A 25,770-nucleotide genomic window follows, 5' to 3' on the forward strand; every position below is an offset into this window, starting at 1 on the left:
TAAAATATTTGCATCTGAATATTTTTATCATTATATTCTCTCTCTCTCTCTCTCTCTCTCTCTCTCTCTCTCTCTCTCTCTCTCTCTCTCTCTCTTTCTGCGTGCGTGCGTGTGTATGTGTGAGTAACTTTTAGATTTTATATTAAATTCTTTTGTATATTGAAAATCAAGAAAATCTACTAAATATAAATATATTTCAGTCTGAGTATTTTCCATTTGTGTAAGAACTGCAAATTCTGTTCGAATTAGCATAGAATTTGCGTGAGAAATAATCAATAGATTTTACATAATCGGGCTCTAATTAACAAAGTTCAATTATCAAGTTGTCTGCATTTTAAATTGCCTGAAATCTAATTATTCCGTCAGTATAAAATTATTACAACTTTTCGTGTTGAGTTTCTCAAGTTTTGTATGTAACTTTGTATATTTGTTAGCCATTGCACGACAGTTTTAATTCGCTTTACTTTAGCACAATTAACACAGATCGCGGTTGGTTCATAGATAGAATAAATAAATAATATTTAGTTAAACTTTGAAATAGTTTTTTTTTTAATAACTGCATTAAAACATCCTGATTAATTTATTACTCCATGTTAAAAACCAAAATTCTTTTTTTTTAGACATGTATAATTTCAAAAATTAAATAGTTCTTTAATTATACATTCCTGAAAACAAGTTTTGAAACATTTTACTTTATAAAACGCTTCAAATCTCGTAAGTCACTTGCGCACAGTATATGTTTCATCTCTTTTCTAAAACTGTTGAGCAGGTTGTAGGAGAAGTTTTCCTCTATTACAAATCCCCTCTGTATTTTATACTTCATATCTTCGTGTTGCTTATTTCTCCGTACCATCCACATTTTATGGCATATCATACAGAATTATGTCATGTTATACACCCATGCATACGTGTGTCATTTGTGCACGAGCGCAAGTTGAAACGCAAAGAAAATTGGATTTTGTTTTATGTCTCTGTGACGATTCTTCGTCGAGCCCAGATGTTTGGTAGTTTCTAGTGCGGCTTTCATTTATAAACTATGAATGAATGCTGTAAAATAACGCAACTCAGCTGTGTCAAACGGAAATTAATGAATGGTAATTTCAAGTTACAGCCTTGATCTCTCTATTAAAATTACAATTTTATATAAATGTAAATATCGCTAATTTTACTTAGAAAGAAGTAAGAGAACGACATGAAACTGGAGGTATCGAGAAACTTAAATTTGTTTTCAAAATTATGATATTGTAATTCCTTGAAGTACATGTAGTTCGCAAATTTATTATCCTCCCATAGGCCAAATTGTACTTTAAGGATACAATCATTATTTTGATTGTGAATTCTAGTAAATAAATATAAATTTGAAGTAAAATAAGTACTTATTATTAATTTTTAAAATTTAAATTTAACTATTTTATAAAATACGATCCGATTTCTATAATAGTAAAACGTTATTAAGACTTTTACAAGATTTTCTTCAGATTTTTATACAATCTTAAACAAGACTATATTTTAGTCTTACACGCAGAAAGAATGCACGTAACATACGGAATAATACATGGAGAAAACGGTTTTGCTGATGTATTTGTATAAAAATTTAGTTAGATACAGATCCGAAAATAATTCTTGGATAATTTGGACTATTAAAATAATTATGTAGGGCGCTCAAACTATATAATTACTGGAATATTCAAGCTCTTTGCAGCATTGTCATCACTCTACATAATTATTATTATGATGATTCAACAAAATTATTTTCAAGTTTGTACCAAGCTAAATTTTTAGATATTTCAGCAAAACTGTTCTTTTCGGGTATCTATAAAAATCTGCACTGAAGCTCAAAAATTCAAATTGCTGACGGAAGGTGCAAAATTTCACTGGAGGATTATATAATATTAATTTAAAGACATTAATCTCATTGCTTTTGTTTTAAATATGATCTATTTAATAACGCATAAATATCAGTGATATTATATATATGAAGATATAAAATATTAAAAGTACGTGCAACGTTTACTGGGCAATGTAAACTGTTCTCGAAATTTTATTAATACGAAAATATTTTAATCTTAATTAGATACATTCTATCTATGAAATATATCATATTTAACGAGAGCATTTTTCATTGATGAAGTTTCCAGATAATTAAACAACGGTGTAATTATCGCAGGCTCGAACTCATGTAACCCTATCCCCGCATCTGGCGATGAAAGATTCATTCACAACGACGTTCACTAATTATTTATAGCCGAGAAATGACATACTTGCGTCGCAAGTTTCACAAAAAAAAAACATGTATACGGGAACATATTTTGTAGTATGAAAAGAAGCGAGCGAGTCGCGCGACATTGGAGTTCCGTTTCAATATTTGCTATAGGCGCAGTTTCTGTGCGAGCCTCGGACAGTTCTATTCACATTTTATCTTGGTCGATTCTTTTATTTTTCATTCTAACCGCTGGCATTTCGCTGTAACTAGCAAGAAAGTAAATAAATAAGTTGTGCACTCGCGTTGAATGCTCGCCCGTATAACTATACATGGCCGTCGATTGTCATCCCTGGGAAATCGACCGCGATGCGCATAGTTCGTTGGAAATTATGAGCAATAGAACGTATCATTTCTTTCGTTTCTCAACATTTTCTTCATCCTCGACAATTCGTATTCTACCTATTGTGCTTGCACGCGATATATACATTGCAGGCAATTGCAAATGTGTTTTTTTCAAACAAAAGTTTAATACAAAAAGAGATACTCTCTCTATCCGGCAGTAATGAAAACCACAAGAGAAGATATTTTAAATATCGAATGATATTAGATAATGTTTATAATTTATGTTTAAAGCCACATCTATTTAAAAAGAATATCAAAGTATCAAGCTTAATAAATTAAAATAGCATCGCATTGTGAACGAATGCGAACTGTAAAATTGTGCTTCTTGCTTAAAACGTTTCTCCGTTTTCTCCCTCCGTTTTCCCCCGGATGTTCTTGGGGGCATTAAATAAACAATGTCGTGGTCGTCAGTTCAAACACTTGGAACTCATCCCTTAACTTTTGTCGACTCGTTATTATTTTAACATAATGCTAATTTTTCTTGTAAGAGAATTTTATTTTTACAACATAATAAATGTTATATTAGGATTGCTAATTATTATTCATGATAATATGACAATTGAACAAGTTTTTTAAATTGAAGTCGTCGTTTAATTTTCGTCTAAAATAAAATTAGACGAAAAATACAATTTCTATTATTTCCTTAAAAGTTTTTATGAAGTCCTTCTTTAGAAGTCCTACGAAGCTTTTTACGTCCAATAGTATCTTTGACATCAGAGTTGTCCAACGAAATAGAATAAAAATATGAAAGAACAAGGGCGGAATAAAATCGCATATTTCTCTTTTTCTTCTAACCTTTAAAAAGTGCTCGCCAACGAGCGCAACTTAAGAATTCCGAAAATTGAATTTTCTGCATATTGAATCATATTTCTCCGCTCTGTACCACGTTCACAGAAACCTGCAATTCCCACGTGAAAAATTCTTTTTTTTTGCGGAAACGACGAAGTTCTGAGTTATGGTCTGCGTTATGTTTATGTGTACATTTGCATTTGTAAAATAAATAAGATTATGGGCCAAAACGCCGTCAGAATTTGTAATGAATTTTTTGCTACACATAACTTGCGTCAAATGAAAAGAATTGAGAAATAGAATTAAATAAATTAAATTAAAAATAAAGATACGAAATTATTAATTAATTATTTTGGATAATATATTAATTCGATTTATTTAATACAGCAATTTGTATTAAGTTATCAATTTATATATCATATAATATAAAATTTAATAGTAATTTGAAAGATTATGCATTGGATAATTTTCACATATAATAAAATAATTGCATAATCTATATTACAAATATAAAATATGTATCTATTATGTATGTACATATTACATATTTTCTAAAAATATCGACTTTGATTAAATTAGTCAAAACGTAAAATTATTTTAAAAAATATCCACGTAAAATGAGTTAATAATACTTAACTCTCTATTGCTATTACTTCATTTGTCTGTTTTATCATTCATATACGTAAATGGATAAAAAAATTGTTCAAAGAAAAATAGGACGCTGATGCTGATTGCAAGCTATCACGCCATATTCCTTTCCGCAACCTCGCATGAAATGAGATTTGCAGGGAGCTTAATGGACCGGCGAACGACAATTGGATCTTACCTACCAGTCCTCGTATAGATACTCAGCCCCTTATCTTGAAACGTCACTGATTCTAACTTCAAGTTTCGTGCGTCACGCATAATACCCGTCTGCAAAATCGAGAGATCGCAAACGTCCGACGCGTCGCCAAACTCGCGAAAGCACTCTCCCAGAAAATTATACCATGCATCGCGTTATCTTGCGATAGTGCGTGTCAATATCCTGTCAAAGTAACAATTTGCAATATTGACGTTTCGTTCATCGTAAGTAAGATTCTCGTAACCGCGACGCGCCGCTGCTTGCCGCTGTCTGTCCTCCGTATGCATCAGGTATTTTCAATTCAAACGCCTTTCCAACTGACAGATGAGATGCGAATTATATCGCCGAGTGATGCAAATTTCTCACATGCTGTGTAGGAAATAGAGAGAATGTCACTCCAACTAATATTATCGTCATACTTGTTCAAATATAAGAGAACAATTATAATTTATCGATATATATTTTTCACACGTTAAATTTTCACATGTAAAATAAATTAAACACAAGTTAAATTTGTAATAAAAATGTTAAATTTTTGTACAAATTAAACGTATTTTCTTTGTAAGAAAAAGTTAGAAAAAACGTAAAAAATTAAGTTATTTTGAAACGAAAATTCGAACTTTATGAACTTAATGAATTTCAATAGGAGCAGCAAGATTATTACATTATTTACCAAATAACAAATCGATAATCAGAAATTTTCTAACAGTTTCATATTTTATCGTTCATACGCAAAATTTATTTTTATTATAAAATAAATTTATTTCCCTATATATAATAAGAATTTAATTTAAATTTCCAATATTAGATTGCAATATTAGACTGCAATATTAGACTTTATTTTCAATATTTGCCAATTAAAAATCTGTGAATAAAAATTGTTCCTTTATTGAATTTCGAATAGCCAGAAAACAAAAATTGTTAACTCTAAACTCTTCACAAAAATTAATTATCAACTCGTTAGCAGGAAAGCAAGCAAATATTATCAGTGGGCAGTTTGCATAACCATGGAATAGATATAGCATCGATCTCGAAGCTCAAAGAGATACCCCTCGTACGTTATTGATTGCACTCGTATACTGAGTGCAATGCATTCCGCGGCATTGCACGCTGAAGAGCAAGAAACTCGCGTTAACCCCGAAAAGAGATGAACGTTCGCGTTTACCCAAGCAGGAGTGCGGTTCCGTGGCCAAAACTACGAATGCAATTTAACCTCCCCCGTTTGAAGCGTATCCGAAGAAAAACACAGAAACGGCATGTATAGCTAAAGTTGCAACGTAATTCGGCTACCCAGACGGTATGCATATATTCTGGGCTGCAGTCGACCCCTTTAAGCCCAGAATCAAGAACATCGTCCGAGAAGACTGCAGACCGCGAATGCAGCGAGCGTGAAACGCTCACTTTTTCGGCCTTGCGAATGAGCGCACACGTCGGCCGCCAAAGCCACCACTTAAAACTTAAAACCCCGAGAAAAATGCTCCCGGCGAGTCATGACAATAAAAATAATCATCGTGGAAACGAACGAAGATCATAGGACCTCTCGACCCTCTGTGCACGATGCATTCGTTATCTTTCTCAAAAATAATCCTACGCTCACGAACAACATCTTTGATGTTTACGTTGGAAAAATAAAACTAGAGCTCTTCAGCAAAGATTGCGGCAATTTCACGCATTTCGTTACGTTTGTTACGTCCGTTACATTACACAAAACATTTGAGAAAAATTTTTTCAGTGTATATAGAGAAATCAAAGATTTATTTTTGGAATTAATATTTTTTGTTAATAATTTTCAGTGCTGTAAATATATATATATATATATATTATTCAATAGCAGAGTTAAAATAACATGTCGAAACGAATTTTTTTTTTAACGTTTTGAAACTTAATTTTTAACAATAAATATTTATGACGTTCATATATTGACTGTAAATCGATCAATAAGTTTATAATCAATATTTATTCTGCTTAATGGTATTTTATACGTAAAACATTATTTAATAATCAAAAGAATCTTTCACGCTTTCTATAATAAATATAGGCAAATTTGTATGTTTTTATAGAAAGCGCAAATGATTCTTTAATGATTAAATGGTATTATTATTAAATAATGTTTTCTGTAAAAGATATTATTAAATGGAATAAAGATTGATTATAAACTTGTTGATGGTTCTATAATTGATATGAATGATATGTGAACGTCATAAATATTTATTGTTAAAAATTAAATTAATTTTTTTCTGTAAATCTATTTTTAGTATATTAAAAAGCGTAAATGATTTTTTTGATTATTAAATAATATATTTTGTGTGCAAGATACCTATCATCAAGCAAAGTAAAGATTGATTATAAACATTATTGCTGATATATAGATTTAGAATCGATATATGAATATTATAAATGTTTATTGTTAAAAATTAAAAATTTAATATGAATTAAACTAGAAATTATATTATATTTTATTTTCGATATCAGAATGCAGAGTTAATTATATGCTTTTGAAAAGAGATTCTATATTATACTGTCTTTTATTAAAAAGTTATTCATATGAATAATTGGTACGTGTGCTCTCTAATTTCAAACTTTGTTAGATATCTTTGCCGTTAATTATCGTTATTATGCGATTAATTGCAGCCAACATTACAGTTGAATGTACAAGTCCGTAGCAAAGAACACGGACAAAATTTTACAATGGTATAGCTGCATTGTTAACAGCGCGCTGTATTGTTAACGAGCGTGTACCTGCGATATAATATGCACATTCACGCCCCGAAAATGCCGCGAGTTACGCTCGCAGTTTAGCATAATTGTTATTTAACACTCGCCACTATTGCCGCTGAGCATCGCATTTACCGCTGAAATGCATTACAAAGAAGTAACCCTGATCATTTGCAACAATGTTACGACATTGTTTGAAACGAATCCGAATTTCACATCGTTTGTGTTCACCTCAATCATATTCATAGAATCTGAAATAAACATTATTTGCAAAGGAAAGTAGATGATACTGCGTTACTTGTTATTTATTAAATGTTTCCTTTTTAAAAGTATGTAAATAGTTTGAATAAAATAAATCATAATTTACAATTTTAAATATTTTAGGAAAAGTCAAAATATTTAAAATTAAATATTGAAAAGAAATATATTTTTAACGGAGTGCTACTGTAAGAGAATTTTCACCCATACATTCTTTGAGTTTAGTATAATTTTTGTTATAAAAATTTTGATAGCTTAAAATAACATTTAATAGAAATGTTTAATATTAATGTTAATCTTTCTACAGTGAAATAATGTTAGTAGTTCAGATATTCCAGCACTTTGCAACCTTTAAAATAGACAGAAAGAAGTATTTAAAAATTCTTAACTATGGATGAATTTTCACCCAGAGTGTTAACGTGAGAAACTATATAGTAGCATTTTTTAAGGTTAAAAATGATTATTAAGTTAAAGGTTCTGAAGTTTTTGTAATCTTTATGATGTAGAAAAATTAAAATCGGAAATTTATTAAAAATCTAAAATGTTAATGTTTTAATATTTTCAAATAATTAGTGTTTTAATTTTTAAATGCATAAAATTTATGATTTGTGAGATCATATGTTCTCGAGTTCGCGTAGAAAATATGTTCCTCTTTTTACATTTCTCGTGAAGAAAATTTCGCGTTCTCGAATAACTTCTGATACACACGACAAGAATAGACTAATATAATCGGTTAGCTTAAGATCAAGTTATCTACACTAAGAATCTTGCTTGAAAATTTATGCTTGTTCATTCTATTTTCTCTTTAACATCCAATGACGCAATGCATAATTTAATTTTGCATAATTACGATTTAGCGTTCTCTATTCTTCCATTTATGCGGCGATATGCATTTCACTGAACGTAAATTGATACTAACTTTTGCATTTCTTAATCTTAGAATTAAATTTATAACATGTAACAAATAGCTTCAATTTTAACTGGAAAACTAAAAATGTAAGTGGCAGTAAATTATTAACTTAATGTTTTCCACATATGAATTTTTAAACTTTGTAGAACAGAATTTGTGATTATAAAAATTTACGTGAAAAGAGATTGCAGAACAATATAGAAACTTTTTTTTCTTTTCTTTTACATCTTCTACGTCATTTCTAAAAATATTATTTGAATACTTTTAAATTTCCGTCTTGTACGAATCTTTTCGTACTTATACTATGCAAAAATATATTTCAAAATACATATATTGTATGGCATCATCGGGAAGGAAAAGTTTATATACTACATTTACGATATCCGATGTATCTATAAACGACAATTGCAATGTTAATACTTCCTTTTCGAAATAGCTAGTCAAGATGGAGAATAGGATCAAAAGAAAGAATAAAATTCTGTGATAATATGACTAGATTTTCGACTCGTAGACAAATTTTGTTTTAATGTATATATGACAAAGGATTTCATATAATATGTAGAATTATGTAGATATATATATTTGTTAATAACAGGTGAATTAATGAGTTAATTTTGCTTTAAAAATCAATGTATATATATATATATATATATATATATATATTCTATATATATATATATATAGAAAAGTATATATACTTTCATACACATTATGATAAATTTGCAATACGTTTGTTAAATTAAAATTCCAGTGATATCTTTGTTAAGTTTTTAAAATGTTTTTAATTTAGAAAAAAATAATCTTCCGATAATGATAACGAATTCTCAAAACAAATAAGCGCAAGCAAAGCAAACAACTCGTTTATCCAAATTAATCAGAAATATGAAAAATTTACATCGATTTTATAAAGCATAAAATATTTCATAACGGCTGACACATCATTCGTTTTTACGATACGTTATGTTTATATCAAAGTCGTTTTGTTTATTATTCGCATGGCGACTCGAGTGCGGGCAGGCAGCTCTGGCAACTTCGTGTATCGTCACATTACTCCTCGTAACGATCGCGGCAAGTATCAGGGGAAAATGCGATTATTCTCTGTGAATGATTAACGATTATCAACCCATGTAGTTAATTTACTCTCATCGATTAACGATTTGTGCATTCGAGGCGATGGTTATTTATCTAAGCAGGTATTCGGCAAGCAATTTATTTATTTGGAGTTGAGTTCGAAACGATAAGGGATGAGAAATATAAATTGTTATTTCAATGCGATATTTATGAGCGATTTCCGGTTCAATTTACGCAAACGAAATATATTGCGCATATACAATAGTAAATTTTCGTTGTGTATTTTCAGATGATCCTTCGTGTTTTATTCAACCGAAGAAGAGACAATGGCGGTGTATGACGTGAGTAATTGATAACATTTTTTATTGTTTGTTATCTGAATTATTGATATTAAGCTATTTTTATCAATTTTTTCAAATTTATTTGGGATTGAAAATCTTTTTTCGAAAGCATATAACTGTTTTATATTTAATATTTTTTATTTTTAAATATTATTTATTTTGAGCGTTAAAATACAGTTGTGCGAATAATGGAATTGGAAATATAACATAATAAAAACTAGAAATTTCAGTATTCTCTTTTATATTCTGTTTTTATTAATAAAAAAAGAAAAATATAATATTCCATTTTAATATCATTAATTATGAAAGCGTGCATTTTTCATTGTTGTTTTTTTAAACTATAATATTATGATTTCTCTTAAATGCAATTAGTTCACAGTGATTTTTATTTAAAAAAAACGGTCGAGTAGTAAAATCAATTTCATCATATATTAATTTTAATAACATCTGATAAATTAATTAAGACAAATTAGTTTAACTTAAAAGCATTAGAGTTTTATCTTTTATCTGAGATTAATAATAATTTGCTACAAATTTCTTATTCAAAAACATGGATAATTATATCTACGAGCCGACCTAGAAATAAAGTTGACCGGCATGTGTGGGCCTTATTTCATTCACATAATCATGAAATACGTGGTTACTATAAATCAGCTGATCAATTGAGCATATAATATAGTAGCGTACGCATCGCATGTATGTATGTACGTACCGCGTTCATTCATAAATGGTGCACGCGCGTTGGATTTTTGAGAGGCTATAGTTTGACAAAAATAGACGTAATGACATGTGTGTTTGCATTTTATGATTTCCAGCTGTCTATACTTAATGCAGATTAATGCATTATCGATATTTAATACATTTATCGTATTTTCCAGTATTACTTTGATATTTATAAAAGAACAATATCCGGAAAGTTTAGTTTTCCTGACGGAGAAATTAAATACTCAAAGAAAAAGATACGGTTTGATCTTGAGAATTGACGCCAATGGGTATCTTTAACTCTCACGTGTCCCTACCATATGACTCGTTTCTAGCATTTCACATGAATAGCGGTTAATACAGTCGACTGTATTAGACGTGATTTATGCACGAAGACAAGAGGTTGGAGCCACTCTCAATGGTCGGCTTCAATTCTTGTCGCGTCTACTATTATATTACATTTTGACGTCTATTATAATAATGAATTGTGGCAAATCGGATTGGCATTAAACGCATTGAAAGAAATTAGCCCCATTCTGTTCGATCCCATAATCAATTACGTATTCATTGCGTCATTTGTGCTCCCTTTTTTCGTACATTATAAAAAATATGAAGAATATGATACTCGTTGTGGAAGACACTAGAATAGAATCACATGGATTTTTAAGGATCATCTACAATGGAGATAGTAAGCCGTAAATAGTAAGAAATTGATCAATTATAATCACGAATGTGAAGATAATAATCGACTACGATTGGTCAATTAGAGATCCTTTAGAGTTGTTCTCTGTTTAAATATACGATCTTATATCTTCGACATTAAGTTTTTATATCTTTCAGCATACCGCGATATGTATTTTCTTGAATATGTTGTAATAATTATTTTAGCACATTATAATTACTTTTCTTTGAATTTTTTTTTCAGGAACCTTTTGGAAATTTTTTATAAATGCTAGTGTGTTCGCGTCGCATTTAGTTTCAGTATTTCGGGAGTGACGTGCAAAGTCGCGCGACAGTTTTATTTTGATAGTTGGTTTGCATGCGATCGTTTAGCGAGTATTCATCGCGAGTTCATCGCGTTTTCGCGAATGTTGTGCGAGTGCAACGAACTCTGATAACCTGAGAGGAGGAGGAGGCCTAGGCGAGGCATCGGGAAATGGTGGAGCAACCTTGCGGTGAGTAATTTATTATACAAGTATTATTTGTTACTAATACCTTCTTCTTTTGTTTCTTTGAATTATGTGAATAATTTCAATAATTATTAGAAGAAAGAAATATTTTTTGTTTTTGAAATTTTATATAATAATTTTTTTTTTAATTGTATAAACATTTTATAAAATTGCAAAACACACACAGTTGTATCATACCTCGTCTAATAATTATTTTTTGAATTATTAATTATTTTAATTAATTATTTAATTACTTTAATCTGATTTTTACATTTGTCTGTTACAGATAAATTTGCAATGTAGTTTACAACTCCGCTACTGCGCATCGTACTGGTGAGTTTGTCAAATTATTTTACATTAAAGTAATGGATTTTTCGAGAGAAAACATTTTAGGTATAATATATCATATACATTCAGGTACATTCAGGTACATTCTGCTTCACATGATACATATGAATGTTATTACAACAATATAAAGTTAGATAAATATGTCATTACATAAATCTGTTGCTTTAAAATGGATATTCAAACATATTAGAACCAATATTTAATCTAGGATATTTAATTTGTTATTTTCTTATGCATATGAAAGTGCACTCTTTATATTTTTGAATCTAATAAAAAGATATTATTGCTTTTATGTCTTTTACCAAACATTCTAAAATTCTCTATTGTCAGGAAATTCAATTAAAAAGCATTATTTATATATTTATTATATACTTATTTATATACTTATTAATATAAATGAAAAATTTTTATTTTGAATAGGATATTTCATGATTTATTAAATTTTTGAATTTATTGTTTAAATAACAGTGAAAAATAGAAAGAAACAAATAAATAAATTAATAGAAATATAATAAATATATATGAATGCGTAAATATATAGATCGCTTGAGATCACGCGATAAAATCTTACATACGCATATGTATGACTTTTTGTAAAAGTAAGAATCAATAAAATTCGGTTCTTTCAATGGTTGTATGAAAAAGTCTGACAAACGCGAGGCGAATAAATTTACTCTTTCAACGAATAGTAATTTGAACTTCATATCGACTTTTTAGATATCCATATGTAATTCTCGCGATTTCATAATAAATCCATAAAATAAAACGATTATTATTTCACATTTTTCAATTTTATATACCATTCATCTTACGAGCTTAATACCATTTTTTTTTCATATCTTTTTGTAGATAGCAATATTGAGTATCGTATAAATTATATGTTTTGAAGGCAATGTATTTGCAATTTTGAGTGATGTTAAAATTTATAAAGCGAGCTAAATTTTATCATTGAAACATTTGCAATGATGTGTTTATATTTCTTCAAATAAAGCGGTTTTATACGAAATACTTACACGAAATTTATTTTTGCGCTTTAATAAAATTTATCTTAAATCTCTAACATATTATTATATATTAAAATTTATATTTTATACTGCTGAATATTTAGTTAATAAACATTAAATAGATTTTGCTATTTAAATAATTTAAGTAAAACAATATTTAAGTGTTGTTTAATCGTTAAAAGTATTTGATAAAGTAATAATATCGCATTTATAGAGGATAAGTCCAGTACTATGTAAATACTTGATTAAAATTTTGTTGCCCGATTATTAGCATTTACATCATATATTACTCTTGAGCTTTATATATTAATTGGATATTAAAACAATTTCTACATGGCTTTTACTGAAAATATAGCCTCAGGCCTGAAGAAGATATTCACTTGAATATAAAGCCCGTTTCTGCTAAACTTTCAAAAGAGATAAAAAAACGAACGAGTAGTGACTTGCCTCTCAATAATTTGAGAACCCGAACTGAAAATAAACTTATTGAAAATAAGTATAATAACTTGTAAAATAAGTAATATTATATCGTCTCAATGTAGCGTGTAAAATTCTCAGGAGAATTGCTGACTCAGCAATGCTGAGAAATATTTAATCTTATACACAGCTTTCAAATTGTCGTACATCTTCTTCAATGTTCAATTTTTTCCGCGACTAATAGTGAGAAAGGAACGCATATCGACCGTATATCAATCTTATTTAACGATGCGTGTACACTACATAGTGCGTGCATTATAATATGACATCATAACACAATTCGATGCTTAATGAAGATTACGTTATTAAAACTTAACTATCCGTTCAAAGTTTTTAGGTTTAGCTTTTAATTAACGAAAGTACGTATTGTCTTCGTAAAATCTTAATTATAATCACGTTAATTATCCGTCAATTATCGTACATACAATCGAAAAAACAATTTTGCTGAAATATCTAAAAATTGAAGTAAATAGAGATCTGAAAATAATTTTGTTGGACCATCAAAATAATTATGTAGGAAATTCAAGCATAATGAATTTTTAATATAATAATGAATTTTTTCCGCCCAACAATGTTGGGGGCAAAAAGTTTAATGTTTTATACTGAAAAAATAGTCTAGTAATAGTTACCCCAAATATTGAGTGAAATAATTTTATTTAAATGTTTAGTTAATATAACAAAAGTTTAATTTTTTAAATATTTAGTTATTAATATTTAATTATTACCAAACGCTTGGTTATATTATTAGATTTAGTAATAATAATACTTGTAGATATTACCGCACTTTTTTTTAGTGTAGCAATCAATTCGAGTATTTTACAAAATTATTTTATATTATAGTCTAATAAAATTTATTTTTAGACCTGTCTAGTTAAATCTAGTTAAATCTAGTTAAATTGTAGATACTTCAGCAAAAACCATTCTTCTTGTCTATAGGGGAGACCGGATCAAGTGTATGTAGTAACTGGTGTAGAATTCATTTTTTCGATAAGTCTCTTAATTTCGTCTGTAAAAATTCGAAACTAAAAAATGAGTCTATTAGCTCCGGTCTCCCCTATTTCATATCGATAGCGAGAAGGAAGAGTAACTGTATATACGTTAATACCGATCGATGAATCGGAGCTTCTCAGTGTTTAAAATTTCATGAAAAGCGCAACGTGCCACTCTAGCGATGAAATGTATCCATTTCAGAGAGAAAATCTGTCGAAGTATTAAAAAAAAGATCTACTATTTCTTTATGAATCTTTGAATACTTGAGGAAGAGATATAAAAAAAAAATATAACATAGGTAAATTTTTAGTCGGGTTAGGCTCTCTCTTTTTCGTTTATTATTTCTAAATTTCTAAATATTAAACATTTTCATTTTCTATTTAGAAAAAGAGAATTGAGTAAAATCAGCATTTAATCTACTAAATACATAAAAATCATTTGTTGGATTGAATAAGAGACGATAGCATTTATTTTTGAATATATTATATTGATATATCCAAAAATGACGCAATTATCTTTTATTTAATCCAATAAATGACAATAAATTTCATATGCAATATTGGATTAAATTTTTTAACCTCCAAGTAAGATACTGAGCAACGTAGAAATTAATGTTACAATTTGCAACAAGTTATAAACAGTAGTGCAAGATTAATGATTTGCACTATTAAACTAACAATCACATTACATAACTATTGTTAATTTTACAATACTGTAATAATTGCGCGAATTGACTCAAAACGATTCACAATTTGTATTAAAAATCTTTCAAGATCTTTGATTATTCTTTCATCTCTCCAATTGATCAAAATTCAACAGGAATACAAATTTAATTGCAGAACGCAATTAATATCTATTATGTTCTATCATAATCAGCTTTACACGATTATCGTTTCCATTTTATTATATTATTTGAAAAAAGCTTAATACTCAAAATATTATATACAAAAATCTTTATGGGAAAGTCATTTATTAGTTACATTACATGAATGAGTATTATCCTGTTACGCGAAATATTGACGATTATCATTTATAACTCTTTTATCTAGAAACGTGTAACATTTGTTTATAATTATTTCCAATCAATTCCGTTTCCTCAAAATGCAAGTAAGTGTATAAGCATGTAATCAACTAATGCAAGATGCAAGCTCTTGCGGAAGACGAAAGACGACATCGTAATCACGTTAATGCACGAAAGTTCATACCATAAAAGTTCGATAATGCAAATCACATGTTGTGTGAAAAATCCTTAAGAAGCTTTGTCGGCCGAAAGCGCTTTAGTGAATTTTCCCGAAGGTGACTCTTTTCCCCTCAAATGGTATTAATTTCACTAGTAATTCACTTATCACTGCGAATCAATAATCATTCAGTATAATAAAATTCTTGTATTTATACTACCGAGTTTTTAATGTAATTTGATGTTTATATATTAATTTTCGATATTTTTAAAGCATATTTAATATGATATCTAAAATAGATATAAAAATTTATTATTATGAGTGTCTCTGAATACGAATAAAAACTTTTCTTTAAGAAAAATATAACATTAAGTATCACAAAAGTAGATCACAATTATAATTAATATTATAATATTAAAAGAAGTACATAAAAGTCCATAACTTTGGTTTTTTTTTTCCCCCCAAAGAAATACATAAAAGTATGTAATTTCAAACAATTTTTCTTTAAAGAGAACTATATAATTATAATAAATAGGAACATGAATATATACAATTAATATATTTTATATTTTTGAAACATTCTTTTTTCAATGAATTTTTTAAATCTATAAAGTTTCGGATCTACACGATTTTTTTTTCTTCGGTATTGAACCATACTGGCCGAGCGATAAACGGGTTCTATTCCAATTTTATATGGTGATTTTGTCTGGTTTGTACACATATTCTGCATGAATATAAATATCACTCTTTTACAATCTATTATTTACTCAACTTCATAAAATACTTGCACAAAGTAGAATATATTTCTATTGTTTTTTTCATATCTCATTGATTTCGATGAAGCATAATGTTTCATACTTTATACAAAAAATTAATTAATTAAAAAACGAACATTACTTTAAATATTTTTTAACGTACAATTAATCTTTTCTTGTATTTAAAAAATTGCAAATACTTTTCATGTGCTTTTTGAAGTGAAAAATAAGTAACCTAAAGTATGATGGTTGGCACTGTGATATCGTTGCATCATTTTTATAATAAGCTCTCTATGTAATATCCATTGAATAAATTATTTATAGAACTCGTTTATAATTTTCCCAACTGAGCAATTTGTTCCCGTTGTAGTACCATTTTATACGGTAACTTCGTACAACCGGTACACCCTCAATCGTTCATAAACTTGAATATAAATACATTGTTCCTATAATCTGCTATTTAACAGAATTTATAGTACGAGCAATACAGTCTGTACGGCGCGCGCAGACGGCTTTTAAATAAAATTTTCCGTACCACCTACCTGAGTTAGGTTGGCCGTTGCCGTTAGGTCGTGCGGAAGGTGCTCCGTCTCGGGCCTCCACCTCCAAGGCGTAAGCACCCTGCTTCTCGCGATCGAACATTACTTTCGTGAAGATCTCACCAGTTTCCCTGTTGATCTCGAAGTAATCCTTGCCTTCGTTCCTCTCGCTGTTTACCACGTAATATGTGACCTGGATAAATAATGTGAAGTTTATTGACTCTATCTACGTGTCTCGCATGCGCAAGTAACTGATAGAATATCATAATTCCGTTCGCGCCATTAACGAAGAAAAAAATGTATTTATTTGCTAGTTTAATAGTATAATAGACGACACATTTCAAGTGAAATTCTTTAACAAAAATTTGGAAATGTTTTGTATAGAATGTGGGACATCCAAAGATTTAACGATTAAGTAGGTAGGTAGTCACAGCACCCCATAATAGTTATTTTAAAAACTTTATTCTCTCTGGAAAAGGAAAATAAAAAGTATTATTCAGAAAAGTTTAAATCTTAAAGTTCATTATTTTTACATTTCTCTATCTCGTAAGAGTATAAGTAATATAAATTTAACACACTTTGTATGTATTATTAAAATACTTGTATGTATTATTAAAATAATTAAAAAATATACTAAAATTAAATTGTTTGGAGTGTTGTGAGTACCTCACCTATCTACTTAAAAATTAATAAAGCGTAACAGCATTGTAATAAAATTATGTTAAATTCCATTTCCTATATTAATGTGTGTTTCACGTTAGTAGGTAATGACTTTTTTAATCTCTATTGTTTCTGTTTTATAAAAATTTTTTAAAATTTATTTTTAAAAAATTTTTTAAAAGCCAATTCGTAATAACCGGCATAAATTATTAACGTATCTACTGTAAACGTAGTTTGAATCCTGAATAAATTTCGGTTCTCTCACGCAGTATATTGCGAGTATATGACCTATTCTACAATTCGACTTGTTTTACTTTTATTCGTGGAAACTCCCTGTTTCATATTAAAATGCATATATGTATAAAGTACGCGAAACGCATAAAAATGTCGTCGTCTGGGGTGTATAATGGCGTCGAGAGCTCGAAACTTTGAGATAGTTATCGCGGAAGAAAATTTGAATGAAATTCGCACTGCAAGACTTTACTTGCACAAGTTGCGAACGTGTCGGCACTTTGTGCCTTCCAATTTTACTTTAATGAAACGGCAAACAACGTTACTGTAACCCGAACGGGACGGTGCAATTTTATGTAATGATGGAATGGTTTTCTTTCACGTACTCTGTACTTCTTTATGATCCCTTAATTAAGAGACGAAAATGAAAAAACTTGATTAAGTTGATGTTAACAATTTTCTGGTTATATAAACTATTCAGCAAATTCTAAAGTATGTTGCGTAACACACTTTCGTTGGATTTTATATAAATCTTATCGTTACGATTAATATTTCCTATATATTCATTACAGTAACATTTAAACTGACGGAATTGATAATTACGTACATGTTTTCTTGTCGAAATTATGAACTTTACATTAAATTAAACCAGTTTTTATTAACGCAAACGTGAAAAATTTATAAATAATTTAGAAATTTACCACCCAATTTTATCTTATGTATTATACATTATATATTATATATTATATATTATATATTATATATTATACAACAGTTTTGCAATTTCCGTCTTTTTATTTTTACAAAAGTCTCTATTTGCTATCGTCAATAATGGTGCGCATGCAAGAAAGAACGGATGAAGAAGCGAGGAAAAGAAGATATCGAGTTTGCAGCAACGCGATTACTGTGCTCGACTACATGTCGGATTCACATTCGTTGTATCCCTTTTGTCTTGGTAGTTGTGCGCATTTCCGCCCCGCAAACTCTACGTCCATATATATATACATATACATACATATATATATATATGTATAAAATATATATGTATGTACAATATGTACATATATATACATGTATAGTACGTACAAATAGAATGTGCATATTTGACAGATCCTTTGCGCGCGAAGAACTTCACGTAATCGGTGAAATTTACAGTTGCGCATCTCATGCTATTTAATCGGCAAATTTCCACTTGGAAATTTCGTGATATTTCACGGTTGCTCTATTTCCGTTTACTGCGGAGGTAAAATTTTTTTTTGGCAGTTGCGTTGCATATCATTTTCACAGAGTTGCGTAGCTAAGAATAATCCCATTTTTGTTTAACGAAAAAAAGATAAATGTGTAGTAAAATCCTCCATGACTTTGTTTTGTTCAACAGCTTTTCATTTCTTTGTTTCTCTTAAAAGGGATATGTAAAAGAAGATAAAATTTGTGTATGAGATAAAATATAGTAAAGAATAATTTCGTATAATTTAGCAGAAATTAAAATCTTTTTCTATATGTATAACAATTTATAATTTTTTGTCAAAGATTGTAAACTTATAGAAAAAAGTTTAATATTTAATTAATAAAAAAAATTGAAAATTTAACATCTTGATGAAGAAACTGATAATGAAGTTGTAATAAACGCTTATCAGTTCGTTGATTTAAAAAGTTTAAAAAGACTTTACAAAAACTCCAAAATGGTAAGGAAAATTCCACTAAGTATGTATACTATTAAAAGTTTTAAATCGAAAGACAAAATTCATCTAATTTAAACCCAGATTTGAAGATTATTTACAATATCTCCCTCAGAAACTAGCAGCTTGTTTCATAATATTCAGCACGTTTACACCTAATCGGTAGTTGTATCGGCATTACAAAATGCGTTTGGTAGCATAGCAACCCGGTTTCAATGTAAAACGAATGATAATCACGCGATTAAATGTCGGCGCGATATACATTCGTGTTGCTGGCATATCCGATAATGCGATCATACGTGATAAATTCAACGCCACTCAAACGTGTGCTCGTCGGAATTGCGTTACTCCGTTACAGAGTTTATAACATTCTGCCAACGGCGGCAATGCATTTCCGCATGAAACATTAAAGTTTCTATGCGACAGTCTAAGTTATGGCTATGCGACAGTCTAAGCATTCTGTAACCGCTCTTATTCCCCAATTCCCGGCCGTCCTTCGTCTCTCCTCAATCAGGACTTTGACGACTGAGCTCCTTTAAGTCCTTCTCAAGGGCCCCGCAATAGCGCGATACCGAACATGTTCTTTAGTTCTTTTGTGCAGCTTCGCCGCAATTCTCCTGCAATCGATCCACGCGGAATCGGATCTCTGCAGTAAAGAAATGTGGAAAGAACTGTGTCGAACATGTGATGCGCTTTTCTCGGCCATTTTTCATTATAACTGAATTTCTTCGCTAATTTTAATTTAGTTTTTTCGTTAATTGCATTTTATATAATAATTGGACATAAATATTTAAAATACCTTTGTGTACTTCTTTGATAAATTTAATTGGATACAATAGCCATATTTCAAGATAAAAAAAACGAATAAATATTATTAATTTAAATTAATTTAACAAAGAAAGGTTCTATGCTCACATTTATTCTCACATATTCTAAATATAAAAATTATTATAAATACAAATGTAATAATATATGTATTTATTGAATCAAATATAATAAAATGTAGAAATTTAGATTGCTTAATATAAAATACATATCTTTTAGTTATATATTTATGCAAAAATTGAGAAAAATCATTAAAAACTATATTATGTGGTTTATATATATGTTTTTTATGTCAGTTTATGTTTTAAGATTTCGCTATTAAAATGATACCACATGACATAAACGCAGAAGAAATTTAGAACAAGTGTTTGGAACTATTTCTTAAGTAATTAGCTAGTATCGAAATTAATTACTCTCTCAGGATACGTCAATTTGTTTAGTGTGCAATAGCGCACGATATCGATTTACCTGATTATTGGGGAATGTCCCGTCCTTGTCGATGGCGTTTACTTGGGTGACTTTGCTGCCCACTGGCTCACCCTCGAGTACGGTTTCCTGTTCTCGTTCGGTGAACAGCGGTATCTCGTCGTTAACATCCTCCAGCATGATGTACACGGTAGCTTCGGAAGCCAGCTGCTGGGCTCCATTATTCTGGTGGAATTAAGTTGACCGCGATTACAAAACGATTCTACGTTCGTGTGCTTCTTGATGCCGACTCTTCCTTTTTATTCTCGTGTAAAATTACGAATGCATTTACATTTGAATACATTTATTTTGAACTTTTTTCGATCTGCATGCATTCAATATTCTAATACAAAGATGTAAACGTTACTATCTGATTATATCAATCTTTGTTTCTCTTTTTATAGAAGCTTATGTTATTTAATATTCAATATTGGACTTTAATGCATCTATATTTACATTCAACATTGTATCAAATGCATAAAACTTATTATTTTATTGTCAATAGAACAATCGTAATAGAACATTATCATGCTAAAATTTTATTGCCATTAATCCTCCGTTAGCAATGTGAAACTTTCATCCTTCGTCTGTAACCCGGGTCTTCGAATTTCAGATTTTGATATTGTGTTCCGGAATAAATAAAAATTGAAAAAAAATTATATGTTTGAAAACTTTAACGAGAGAGTTTTTAGTATTAGTGGTTGGATTGTATTTTATTTATTTTTTTACCGATTTAAATTTATCTCATATCAAAATTCATAATAAAAAAATCGACTATGCTTTTAAAGTCCAACCGGTTAATTGTTAGCTAATGTACGATTAGATTATTTTTGTATAGGTTTCTATTATCAGGAAATATGTTTACATTTTTTTCTAAAAGGTACTTTGATTATGTAAAGACTTTTTCACTCGCAAAAGCGAGCATGTAGATAAAAGACGAGTCATACCTCCACTCGTATGGTGAGATTGTATTCTTTTATGCTCTCGTAGTCTAGTGGATGATTAACCTTAATATCAGCCCAAGTTGTCGACTGTTCACCGCGTTGCTGAAGGTAAAACGTATGAAACTTGTTCGTCTGCGCCGTGGAACCGGGCATTAAGTGGTAAAAGACCGTCGGATTATTGTCGATTCCAGAGCTGTCGACACACACAAAGGGGCGTATTACAAAGCGCGTACCGGCTGCCCGGGAGCGCCGAGAACAACTTAACGAAACGGAAACGGAAACGGAAAACGGAAAAACAGAAACGAGAACGGAAATTTCCTAAGATAGAAGAGAAAAAGAGAGAGGGACTCGCGTATATACATATATGTACATATCGATATTTTGAAGTTAAAACAACTGATATCTTTACGTGACTCGGAAATCGAAAGGCAATTGTTACGTATGTTATGTAATGTTAGACCTGCTCTTTCCGATTCATAAAAATATGTGATATTGGTTGTTCTAGTTTCAAGATACGGATATACGGGATAACCTATAACCGCTGTCCCTTTTGTCGATGTTGCGATCCGCATTTCAGGTCATGCATTTAAATGTTAAATAGGAAAATAAATAAAATTTTTGACCTTTTTATGTAAGGATCGCATTTATTGTTATCGTGCTGAGAATGTGGTTATTTTTAGCTGCAAATATAAGAAATTTTATACAAATCGGTATTCAAATATTGTATATACCGATTTATATAAAAAAATATTATATTTACACAAATTTTGCAATTTTTACAAAACAAAAGATAATTCAGCTGAATCAATACGTAACCATTTGCTTGTTACAAAATAATTTATTGTGATATTTGAGTCTTAAATCTTAATTTTAGCTTATTACGTTAATGATAGCAAAAATCAATAGAAATAATAAATATATCCAGCCTATTTTTTAACATCCTGGGGTATAATGTTCTTAATTTATACGTGTTACTTTATTTTCTCATTTTTTTGGATCCAATATACATTATTTTAAATTAATTTCAAGTGGCAATATCGTTTAACTAAAATATTTCATAAAAGCAAAAATTGTAACATTTTTAAACTTGTTCTTAATTATTTATACTATAATAAATTAATATAAATAACAAATATAATTATTATGAATACCTATATCATAGTAAAAATTAACAGAGATAATAAATATACAATATCTAGCATATTTTTTAATAATATGCTAGAATATAGTATTTATTTAATTAAACATTGTTAATGACGAGAAAAAGAAATCAGTCGTTAATTTATCCATAGACAAAAGGAATAGCAGATGTTTTGATACATCCTGTACATATGTATATTGAAAATAAGTTATTACTGATATAATGAGAGGAAAAATATCTTGAAATAAAAGTTTATCATGCGATGTGTGTCGCATACGCGTTCATTCACGCGCGAGCGTATGCGTACACGACTAAAAAAGAGAGAAAAAGAGAAAGAGACAAGTAAATGAGTTAAACGTTCGATCGTCGTTATGGAAAAAAGAGACTCCTTCGCTGGAGTGTATTGATACATCTAGGGTAAAACGAGAGATAATAGATTCGACAATGGATTCTCACTGATCTCTACACATTAAGCATACGCGGCAGCGGCTCCATCAACCGTATCTTTTTCTCATTATCTTCAACATCGCTCGGTACAACAACGATCGGGACCGGTATAATCTCGGTGATTAAAGAATCCCCGAACGGTGTTGTGCAAAAGTGGGTTAATCCGCGAAATAAAAAGGAAGAAAAAGGAGTTATACACACAGCTGGGCCAGCAACATGAAAACTCCGCATTTCAAACTTAATTTACTGAAAACTACTCTGCTTACAATGAGTTAATCCGCTTTTCCATAACACCGTTTTCTTCTATTCTATGCACGAAGCCGATCTCTTTATTATTATACCTAAAATGTAACGATTAATATACGTTTTAGTTATTATTTCTGCTATTATTATGCCGCAAAAATTAAATAAGTACTAAAATTATACCGGTCAAAATTAATTAATACGTATAGTGATCAGTGATGATTTTACCTAACGCGCCGCACGTCTTTTGCTTCCCGTCTTCGCCCGTTCCTTTTTTTTTTGTTTCCCTTCCGTTTCTCTATTCGGTGCGCTTGACACACAACTGCGTGTGTGTGTATAATTGTAAGATGTATTATATATGCACGTAAACAAGAGCGAGCTCTTACCGAGAAGTGATCATAACCCTAGGCAAAGTTCACGCAATCAAAAGGCACACATTTGCTGCTCTAGCTACGTTCCCGTTCGCTCGCGCGGGCCAATTACTATCCACGACTGTTATCGCTGTTAATTTGGTGGTAGAAGTGTTACAACCCTATTGTATGTGCTGTGTGTTAAAATGCACGAGTTGGAGCTTGGAGCGCAGAGTCGAGCTTCGTGAATGAGTGATTCGTTGATCAGACTGTTATTCGGTGACGTATTGTTATCATAGTCTGTAGACTGTTCTATTCTTGAGTAATATATGATAACTTATTCTCTCTCTCTCTAAACTATCTTTACCTAACTGCTAGTATAACCGTTGAAATTTATTAATGTTAGACAAAATTTAAATTAAATACATTTTGAAGCGCGATCTTTTTATATGTGTTTTTTCTATATTTATTATTTTATTCTATATTTATTATTTTACAAATGTAATTAATATATAATACACGTATTTTAATCTGCTTAAAATTTAATAAATTATTACTGATTATATTACATGTATAACTTTTTTTAAGTTTAATAATATTATTAATATTTACGTTTGACAATAACGAATTTATCACGACACGTCATATTCATATCTCATTAATAATACAATATAATTACATTAAAGAGCTGTCAGTTTTATAATGTAACTAGATTAATAAAATTCGTGAAATTTTATCTGGCGAGAAAGAGAGAGAGAGAGAGAGAGAGAGACATCGTATAAACATCACGATGACATTATGATTGAGTTTAAAATGTAAAGATTAATATTTATATACATTGAAAAATATAAGAAAACTCTTTTTGTGGTGCAGGAAAACAGTAAATTTTGTTAAATTAGTATTGTTATTTGGAGATTATTGCATTATTATGACATTCTTCATGAAATTTATTTATTAATCTAATATGTCATAATTAAAAAATATTCTGATAGTAAAATATGAAATGTAAAAACTAACATTGTAGACACACATTGTTAGGTAAAATTAATTTCAATCGTGCTAAAGTTGAATTGAAATTGGCATATTACGTAAAATTCCGTTAACTGTAAAGTTTATTTAAAAACGCAATTAGTGGATATAATTAATTAACAAATGCACGTTACAATCAATCTTTACTTAAATACCTTATCAAATAAAGATATTGATATTTTTTTTAAATATAACTATTCGCGATATTTTTTAGTAACATTTAAATTAAATTCATTTTTGTAGATATAAAATAAATCGCTAGTTAACGAAGTCAATCAATAAACAGTAGATATTTACACGATCAAATGTTGAATTTTTAATTTTAAATGTTTGGTTTTAAATAAATTATTAAAATTGTTCTTATAAGAGGAATATGTATAAAATATTAATTAATATCATAATTAAATAAAAGATGTGGGATAAACTTCTGCCTTTGAAATTTCACTCGAACAATTATCGCGCTCCAAGGCAACGAAAATTATACAGAATTCATTAACAACAATTAGCTTTCATTTACTAATTTGCGATTTGCATAGTAACTCATTCGAAATTAATTATTTCACGATTATGTATAATCTCCTAATCTTTGATTTAAATTAAATTAAGTTAAATTAATTATTATATGCCACTAAGTATATTATGTCGGATAAATCGAAATTTATTTTACACATCAAAAATTGTACCATTACAAAATATTGAGATAATATATATTTTTATTTAATTACATATTTACATATAAATCAGTATGTAATCAATAATTGACTTAATCTCCATTTTGTAAATGTATTGTTAAATATTAAAATTTTCTCTAGAATATAAATAGCTTTTAATATATTTTACTTAAACAAATATCTGAGGATTATCTCAAGGATCTCTTTTCTAATTAATTTCTGAGAAACCGTAACAGTCTGATTCAACATAACCATCCGCATGTCCGAGCTCTCATCTCATTGGTCGAACGAACCGCTGTATTACATGCGTGTTCCTTCGATCGTCCTCTCGTCCGGTGTACCGTTTATACACGCGTTTGCGTATGTGTGTTGCGAATGTTTATATGTGTG

At 29.5% G+C, this 25,770-nt stretch overlaps 2 protein-coding genes across 9 annotated transcripts in view; one reads left to right on the plus strand and one right to left on the minus strand.

Annotated features, from left to right (window-relative positions):
- The window catches only part of LOC105153444 (neural-cadherin), a 215,831-nt gene that overhangs the window by 118,181 nt on the left and 71,880 nt on the right, over positions 1–25,770 (minus strand). For all 5 annotated transcript variants that reach the window (XM_087408137.1, XM_087408135.1, XM_087408136.1 and 2 more), the window contains 3 exons: positions 21,503–21,692; positions 20,559–20,741; positions 16,699–16,888 (listed from right to left, as the gene is read on the minus strand). In XM_087408137.1, the coding sequence (XP_087264263.1) occupies positions 16,699–16,888; positions 20,559–20,741; positions 21,503–21,692 (563 nt within the window). The remainder of the gene's footprint in view (positions 1–16,698; positions 16,889–20,558; positions 20,742–21,502; positions 21,693–25,770) is intronic.
- LOC105153430 (uncharacterized) overlaps positions 1–25,770 on the plus strand; it is a 240,439-nt gene that overhangs the window by 20,058 nt on the left and 194,611 nt on the right. The window contains exons 2-3 of one of the 4 annotated variants that reach the window (XM_087408145.1): positions 9,482–9,533; positions 11,161–11,737. The gene's annotated coding sequence lies outside the window, so the exon portion shown is untranslated. Of the gene's footprint in view, positions 1–9,015; positions 11,738–25,770 lie in introns of those variants that run through there. The other 3 variants (XM_087408146.1, XM_087408143.1, XM_087408144.1) reach the window with 3 other exon arrangements.

This window comes from Acromyrmex echinatior, chromosome 7 (assembly GCF_024713525.1).
Source record: "Acromyrmex echinatior isolate Ae372 chromosome 7, ASM2471352v2, whole genome shotgun sequence".
Lineage (NCBI taxonomy): Eukaryota > Metazoa > Arthropoda > Insecta > Hymenoptera > Formicidae > Acromyrmex > Acromyrmex echinatior.